The sequence below is a fragment of the Salvia miltiorrhiza genome, chromosome 1 (genome assembly GCF_028751815.1).
Source record: "Salvia miltiorrhiza cultivar Shanhuang (shh) chromosome 1, IMPLAD_Smil_shh, whole genome shotgun sequence".
In the NCBI taxonomy this organism is placed as follows: Eukaryota; Viridiplantae; Streptophyta; class Magnoliopsida; order Lamiales; family Lamiaceae; genus Salvia; species Salvia miltiorrhiza.
In genome coordinates, this window is record NC_080387.1 from 22,705,198 (window position 1) to 22,714,719 (window position 9,522).

At 42.0% G+C, this 9,522-nt stretch overlaps 1 protein-coding gene across 1 annotated transcript; it reads right to left on the reverse strand.

Moving 5' to 3' along the window:
• Nucleotides 1–5,083: 5,083 nt before the first annotated feature.
• On the reverse strand, nt 5,084–7,846 carry LOC131000309 (uncharacterized). Its single transcript, XM_057926192.1, has 3 exons — nt 6,272–7,846; nt 5,967–6,115; nt 5,084–5,576 (listed from the first exon to the last, which is right to left on the reverse strand). Exons 1-3 carry the CDS (start codon nt 7,844–7,846, stop codon nt 5,084–5,086), a joined length of 2,217 nt encoding a protein of 738 aa, XP_057782175.1.
• Between the last annotated feature and the right edge of the window lie 1,676 nt (nt 7,847–9,522).

Here is a 9,522-nt window from a genome sequence, read left to right on the forward strand (position 1 = left end):
AAAATAAAAAGATAAAAATGGAAAAGTATCAAATAAATAAAAGTTTGGATCAGCTAATGGGTAGAACGTGTTCAGTGCCCCATGGAAGATGAAAAGTCGGAAATGCCCTTTTCTGTTTCTTTCTTTGCTTCCGTGGAGATGACGAAGCATCAAGGAGTCTAGGGTAAATTCGACTATGAAAGTCAAGTAATTATTTTAGGTAATTCGGAAATTTTAATTTAATATTTTACAGAGTGTTCAATTAAAACAAATATGTATATTCTTAGGCATCTTAAAGGTGAAATGATCTTATATATAATTAATAATTCGATGTATTTAATTTTATTTTTTTAGAATGATGGCATGGTGACCCAAAAGAAAGATCAATGACTTTAGTTTAACAACTACACAAAAAGTAATAAATTCCGAAGAAAAAAGTATAGGATTTAAGGTCGTATGGTTGGTAAATGATAAAGTAATTGAGTAATTTATTTCCCAGTACATAATATATGGTAGCCTGTATGAGGTTAGGGGAGTTAATTCTAGTATATATTTAATGGAATATTTGATTAGATATTTTGATATATTTTATAAAAACTAATATAAATTATTTGACTTGTAAAGAAAAACGACGCAAGAAAACACAAGAAACGACACAATCATTTACTTGGTTTAGGATAAACCCTACGTCCACGAGACCAAGAATACAGAGCTATTTTATTGATTCACAAACTGAGAATTTACAAGAAAAACAATACACTTTTCAATCGCTCGTTACAACAAATTTGGATTCACAAAACGAAAGAAAAATAAACTCAGCAACTTGAGCTCTGAAATTGGGAATTCACTCGCACGAAGAAGACGATTCTTGAGAGTTGTTATAACTAACTCTCTATCGGATTAAAACGTAGCTGTTGCCAAGATCGACTGATCCGATAATTCTTCTTCTTTTTACTTAAACCCCTTCGTCTTCTCAAGTTTGCAGAATAACCCTTCCGCAAAAATGCCATCTCCTCTTTTTCTTTATTTAAACGTGATTCTTAGCTTATGAAATCAACTAATAACAAATCTCCACCGAATTTCTAAGCTAAAAGTCGACAGCAAACAAAATAGCTTTAGTTCTCCCTCCGAAATCCATTCCATACTTTTATCAAACTTGAACCAGCAGATTCACCAACTCAAGGCAATGCTCAAACTTGGCAGTAGGCAAAGCCTTAGTCAATGCATCAGCTGTGTTGTCTTTTGTTCCAACTTTCTCCATCTTCACCAAACCTTGTTCAGCAATATCCCTTATGAAATGCATTCTCATGTCAATGTGTTTTTGATCTCTCATGAAATGTTTGATGTTTCATGACATACAGAGCACTTTGTCTATCACATATCAAAACCACAGAGCTTTCCTCAATGCCAAAATCATACACCAAACCTTTAAGCCACATGGCCTCCTTAACAGCTTCTGTTGCAGCCATGTACTCTGCTTCAGTGGTAGATAGTGCAACTACAGATTGTAGTGAGGACTTCCAACTGATAGCTGGCCCAAATAGAGTGAAGCTATATCCAGATTGAGATCTCATGTTGTCTAGATTAGCAGCATAATCAGAATCAGTGTATCCCGTCAAGTGAGGTTTGCAGATATCTCCCTTTCTTTGAAACAATATGGCTCAATCTGCACTGCCTTTTAGATACCTCATAACTTTCTTAAGAGCTTCCTAATGCTCTCTACCAGGAACCACCATATATCTGCTAACCACATTCACAGCCGGTGTAATGTCTGACCTAGTACAGACCATTGTGTACATCAAGCTTCCCACCAAATTTGAATAGGGTATATTCCTCATTTGGTGCCTTTTTTCATCATTCTTTGGCTTCTGGTCATCTGAGAGCTTTAGATGAACTGCTAGAGGTACTGCTACAGGCTTTGACTCATGCATATTGAATTTCTTCAACATTTTCAATATGTAATCCTTTTTACACAGCCATAGTTTTTCAGCTTTCTTGTCTCTTAGTATGTTCATCCCCAAAATCCTTTTTGCTTCACCAAGATCTTTCATCTCAAACTCTTGATTCAAACCTTCTTTTATAGCTTTAATTTCAGCCTTATCTTTGCTAGCTATTAGCATGTCATCAACATACAATAGCAAATAGGCAATTGTGACTCCATTTATTTTCCTTAGGTAAACACAGCTATCATAGGCAGACTTTGTGAACCTCATCAATTCCATGTGCTCATCAAATCTCGTACACCACTGCCTTGAACTTTGTTTGAGGCCATATAGACTTTTCTGAAGCAAAGACACCTTATTGCTTGTTTCTGGATGCACAAAACCTTCTGACTAAACCATGTGAATCTTCTCCTCTAGTTCTCCATGTAGAAAAGTGGTCTTAACATCCATTTGCTCAAGCTCCATGTCAAATTGAGCTACTACTGACAACATCACTCTAATAGAAGTATGCTTAACCACATGTGAGAAAAACTCATTATAATCTATGCCTTCTTTCTGTGTAAAACCCCTTGCAACTAAACTTGCTTTATATCTGATTTGCTCTATTGGGTCCCGGAGGGTTACTGAACTGGTGTATGGGGGGGAGGGGAAATACACCAGTAGTGATATGAACCTCGCCGGCACCTTGACGGAATGATATGATCCTTGGCTGGACCGTTCAACGAACACGCTAGCGGAAGACTTGATAAACAAAATTAAAGGAACGATAAAGGATGGAATATCCCAAAATCTCTGAATCTAATCCACGAAATGATCTAGGCGAACGGATCCCTAAATCCCAATGTGTGATTGACGCAGCAACTCGGGGACGATAAATGACACCCGACGAGCATTGGTTGAACTCGTCGTTACGTCGATAGATTGAATTCGCCTTTGGCAAAATCAAGGAGAACTCAAAGCTCTCAAGAGAGAATAAAACTCACAAATTTTATATATCAAAAGTTAGGTAAATTTCGTCCAACAAATAACAGCCATATATATAGGCAAAACTAAACCTAATCTAATGAAGGAAACAAACGTAAAAACAAGGAAACAAAAGAAAACTTGTTCATCAAGTTTAGACAACTCTGGAAAACGCCCGCTCTGGCAAATGCCAACTTTGCTCTGAACGCCAGCTCTGGAAATTATGCTCTACTCTGGAAAGTATACTCTGCTCTGGACTTCAGCTCTGGAAAGTATACTCTGTCCTGGCTCTGGAAGTCTGCTCTGCTCTTGACAATCTGTTCTGCTCTACTCTGACATTGTGTTATGCTCTGCTCTGGCATTGTGTTCTGCTCTGCTCTGGCATTCCTTTATGCTCTGCTCTAGTATTCCGCTCTGCTCTGCTCTGCACGCAATAAGATTCATCACGCTTGGGCTCTGCTCGCCAACTCCACTATCTCCGATTGGCTTTCTCAACTCTTGTTTCCAGATCTCTTCAACGAAGATCATTAATCTTTCCTTGAACTTCTTGGCTCTAGCTCTTGTCACCGGACCAACGAGAACATGCACCAGATCTCTGCTCTGGCCTGCATCATTCCCCTCCTCTTGAAGAGGATTTGTCCTCAAATCCAAAGCATCGCCTACATCAAATGGACTCAAATCAGTCACATTAAAAGTAGCACTCACATTATACTCACCTGGTAAGTCCAACTTGTAGGCATTGTCATTGATGCGCTCCAAAACTTGAAATGGCCCGTCGCCTCTAGGGAGTAACTTTGATCGCCGCTGCAATGGAAACCTTTCCTTGCGCATGTGCAGCCATACCCAATCACTGGGCTCGAATACCACCTTGCGGCGCTCTTTGTTAGCTTGCTCTGCATACTGTTTTGTGCGGCGTTCAATGTTCAGTCTGGCCTTCTCATGAATTTGTTGCACGTACTCTGCTCTCCGCTTCCCATCGAGGTTAGTATGCTCATGCTCGGGTAAAGGGGATAAATCCAACGGTGTCAAAGGATTAAAGCCATACACAATCTCAAAAGGCGAATACTTAGTAGCAGAATGAACAGAACGATTATATGCAAACTCAACCTGAGGCAAACACTCTTCCCAAGACTTAATGTTCTTCTTGATAATAGCTTTAAGCAAAGTAGACAAAGTCCTATTCACTACTTCGGTTTGACCATCAGTTTTTGGGTGACAAGTAGTAGAGAACAAAAGTTTCGTTCCTAACTTACACCACAAAGTCTTCCAAAAGTAACTCAAGAACTTCGAATCCCTATCAGAAACAATAGTCATGGGCATGCCATGCAATCTAACAACCTCTCGAAAGAACAAAGCGGCTATATGAGATGCATCATCAGATTTATGACATGGAATGAAATGTGCCATCTTAGAAAATCGGTCAGCAACAACAAAGATGGAATCGCTACCACACTTAGTCCTAGGCAAACCTAACACGAAATCCATAGATATATCAATCCAAGGCGCCGTAGGAATAGGTAAAGGCGTGTACAATCCATGGGAACTCACCCTAGACTTCGCTTGCTTACATGTAACACATCGGCTACATATTCGTTCAACATCTCGTTTCATGTGAGGCTAAAAGAAATGCTCATGTAAAATAGCTAAAGTCTTAGCAATGCCAAAATGTCCCATCAAACCCCCACCATGAGACTCAAGCAACAACAAATCACGTAGAGAACACTTAGGAACATACAACTTATTCTTCCTAAAAAGATAGTCATTATGTCTAAAGTACTCTCCACTAGCAGATCTCTCACATGCTCGATAAATCTCACCAAAATCATCATCATGCTCATACAAACTCTTAATGCACTCAAAACCAAGCAACTTAGCATCTAAAGTAGAGATCAAGGCATACCTCCGAGAAAGTGCATCGGCCACCGCATTCTCCTTACCTTGCTTGTATTTGATGACGTAGGGAAACATCTCTATGAACTCCATCCACCTTGCATGCCTTTTGTTCAACTTGTGCTGCCCCTTCAAGTGCTTCAACGTCTCATGATCGGTGTGAATGACGAACTCATTGGGCCACAAGTAGTGCTGCCACGTTTGTAATGCTCTCACCAAAGCATATAGCTCCTTATCGTACATAGGATAGCTCAACGTCCTCCCATTTAGCTTCTCGCTGAAGTACGCAATAGGTCGTCTCTCTTGCATCAAAACTGCACCAATCCCAACACCAGAAGCATCACATTCAATCTCAAAAGTTTTTGAAAGTTAGGAAGAGATAATATCGGGGTGTGAGTCAGTTTGTACTTCAACAGCGCAAACGCCTCCTCTTGCGCCTTTCCCCACTCGAACTCCACGTTCTTCTTGATAACTTCGGTTAGCGGCGCTGCCACATTGTTAAAATGAGGTACGAACCGCCGGTAAAAGCTAGCAAGTTCGTGAAAGCTTCGAACTTCTCCAATGTTCTTGGGAGTCGGCCACTCCTGAATAGCACGTATCTTTTCCTCATCAACCTGTACACCCTGCGCACTAACAAAGAAACCAAGAAGCACAAGCTTGTCCGTACAGAACGTGCACTTCTTAAGGTTAGCAAACAGCTTCCCTTTCCTAAGCACGTCCATAACAGACCTCAAGTGGTCTACATGGTCATCATGATGCTTGCTATAAATGAGGATATCATCAAAGTAGACAACGATAAATCTGCCAATAAAAGCACGCAAAACATGATTCATAAGACGCATAAACGTGCTAGGAGCATTAGTCAAACCAAAGGGCATAACTAACCACTCATACAAACCAAGTTTTGTCTTAAAAATAGTTTTCCATTCATCGCCTTCCTTAATCCTAATTTAATGGTACCCACTACGCAAATCAATCTTAGAAAACACACAAGCACCATGCAACTCATCAAGCATATCATCTAAACGAGGGATGGGATGGCGATACTTTACCGTGATGTTATTGATGGCGCGCTCTACAATCGCAACACATCCTCATGGTCGAATCCTTCTTGGGTACGAGTAGAACAGGTACCGCACAAGGACTCAAATCTCCCTCACATGCCCCTTAGCTAATAACTCGCCAATTTGCCTCTCCAACTCCTTTGTCTCCTCCGAGTTGGTTCGATAGGCTGGTCGATTCGGCAGAGTAGCTTCGGGCACAAAATCAATTTGATGTTCAATCTCTCGAATTGGTGGCAAACCATGCAGTGTTTCATCGGGAAAGACATCAACAAATTCCTGCAAGACCGAATGAATAGAAGGGGGTAGAGAAGAGAGATCGTTAGTAATAACCAAATTCTCCCGATATCGCAACACAATGATCGGCCTCTCCCCCTTCGTGCACCACTTCAAATCACACGGCCTAGCAAGGAAGGATTTATGTGTTCATCCAACCCCCTTCGACCCCACTAGCTGCTCCTTCCTCTTCACCTTATCCGCCTCCTTTTGCAATTGCACTTGATCCTCATAAACTTGTTTAGGGCTAAGAGGGACAAGTGACACTTTCTTGTGCTTATACTCAAAGGAGTACTTATTGGTGAATCCATCATGAGTAACTCGTCTATCAAATTGCCACGGTCTTCCCAACAAAATGTGGCTCGCCTGCATGGAAATAACATCACACAACACCTCGTCCTCATACCTCCCAATGCAAATTGGCAGGTTTACCTTCTTGGTAACCTTGACGACGCCGGTCTCATTCAGCCATTGCAAACGATATGGTTTGGGGTGTTTCACCTCGGCCAGCCCCAATTTCTCCACCATGGACTTACTTGCCACATTCGTGTAACTCCCTCCTTCGATGATCACACTGCACACCTTATCTTGGACAAAACACCTCGTGTGAAAGAGGTTCTCCCGCTGCTCTCTCTCATCAGGTTGAGTTTGCACACTCGAAGCTCCCCTGGCTATAAAAAGTTGTTTATTTGGTGCAAAAAGCTCTTCATACTCCTCTTCGTCGGGGTCTTCTAAGTCGGGCATCTTTGGATCTGTCTCTTCCCCGTCCGTTACGACATCACCGTCATCTCGTATGATCATGATTCGCCTGTTTGGACATTCGCTCATGATATGACCAAATCCTTGACACTTGAAACATTTCTTGTCTCTGTTTCTACCCTCTGGCACGACGGTGGTACCCTGATTTGCAGCCTTCGGCCCTCTGCTGCTTTGGCTCTGTCTCTGGTTGCTGCCAGAGCTGAAAGAGCTCTGACTCTGGTTCTGGTTGCCGCCAGAGCTGAAAGAGCTCTGCCTCTGGCTCTGGTTGCCGCCAGAGCTGGGAGTACTCTGACTCTGTCTCTGGTTGCCACCAGAGCTGAAAGTGCTCCTCTGGTTGCCGCCAGAGCTGAAATTGCTCTTCTGGTTTCCACCAGAGCTGAACGTGCTCCTCTGGTTTCCGCCAGAGCTGAACGTGCTCCTCTGGTTTCCGCCAGAGCTGAAAGTGCTCCTCTGGGTTCCGCCAGAGCTGCCCCTCCGCTTGAGTTGATTCTCGATTTTTATTGCCATGTGGACCATATCCTCCAACTCAACATAATGTTGTAACTCCACCTTATCACGAATATCCCAATGTAATCTAGCTAAGAATCTAGCCATGGTTGCCTCTCTATCCTCCACAACATTGGCACGAATCATGGCCACCTCCATCTCTTTGTAATATTCATCCACGCTCCGACTGCCTTGTTTCAAATTCTGTAATTTGTTGAATTGCTCCCGGTAGTAATGACTAGGCAAAAAACGCTTCCTCATCACCACCTTCATCTCTTGCCAAGTCTGAATATGTGGCTCTCCGTTTCTCCTTCTACTCGTAATCAGTTGATCCCACCACACAAGTGTGTAATCTGCGAACTTAATCGCTGCCAACTTTACCTTCTTGAGCTCGGAGTAGTTGTGGCAATCAAATAACAGCTCTACCTTTCTCTCCCACTCAAGATATAGTTCTGGCTCGTTCTTCCCTTGGAATGAGAGAATGGTCATCTTGATGTTGCTGATGTTGTCATCTTGATAATTCTGACCACCCTCTCCACGCCAACACCCCTCGTCTGCTTCGTCAAACTCTGACTCCTCGACATGCTCCTCGCGATGATGAATATGCGAATTGGCATGCGCAATCCTCCACTACCACGTCCTCCTCGATCTCCTCGTCCTCCTCGACCACAACGGCCGCCTCGACTCGAAGTGGAATGATATTGCTCAAATAAGTCCATTCTCTGTTCTATCCTCTCCATCAGTCCCTCTAATTTGGAACTTAGAACCTTATCAATTTTCGATCGCAAAGACTCCATTGTGAATGTCGGATCAATGGCAGAATGATCCTCCCCATGCGAACCCTGTTCATCTTTCTTTGACATTGTTACACAGAAACAAGAAAAAGGTTAGTAAAAAAAATTAAGAAGGAACCTCACCGCCTCACAACGCTCGTGTATAGCACACAAGTATGAATCACTCACACTCGTGTATCACACAATCACGGCTTTTTCCCTCTAATAATCTCACCACTCTTGCATTTTGCCTCTCAAGTTCTCTCTCAAGAAAATCAAACTCCCTCAATCTACCACTTGAATTCAAATACCAACTGCACAAACGAGATCACCAAGCGGACTCAACGAGAGCACTCAATGAAACGCCCCACAAGGTACCACACCAACATACGGATTGTATATGACTCAACAAGAATGAAAGAGTCACGAGACGCAGACAGGAAAACTCAAAATAGTGCTGCACGGAAAGCAATTTCAAAACGTTCTATACTACCCAAAGAAGCCAGAAAACAAGATTGCACACCAAAGATTTCGGAAAGTGCACACAGAACTGCCCTCAAAAGTCTCTACTCACCCACGGAAACAAATTTGTAGCAGATGACAAAAATTCAAAATTTCGAGACTTTGTGTTTTTTTTTTTTTTTAACTTTTACGATACGTAAATTGTGAAGAACTCAAGAACGGATATGATAAACGGATGGAAATATATAGTATGGAATTATGGAATAGGTGTGCATGGGCGGAGAAAATCTCACAGGAAAAAATATGGAAAACAAGAAACCCTAGCAAACAGAAATACGGAAAAATGAGAAAACCCTAGAAAATGTCTACCCTTGAACGAAGACGGGAACGAAACCTGGATGATGATACCAAATGATATGAACCTCGCCGGCACCTTGACGGAATGATATGATCCTTGGCCGGACAGTTCAACGAACACACTAGCGGAAGACTTGATAAACAAAATTAAAGGAACGATAAAGGATGGAATATCCCAAAATCTCTGAATCTAATCCACGAAATGATCTAGGCGAACGGAACGTGTGATTGACGCAGCAACTCGGGGACGATAAATGACACCCGACGAGCGTTGGTTGAACTCGCCGTTACGTCGATAGATTGAATTCGCCTTTGGCAAAATCAAGGAGAACTCGAAGCTCTCAAGAGAGAATAAAACTCACAAATTTTATATATCAAAAGTTAGGTAAATTTCGTCCAACAAATAACAGCTATATATATAGGCAAAACTAAACCTAATCTAATGAAGGAAACAAACGTAAAAACAAGAAAACATAAAAACAAGGAAACAAAAGAAAACTTGTTCAGCAAGTTTAGACAACTCTGGAAAATGCCCGCTCTGGCAAATGCCAACTCTGCTCTGAACGCCAGCTC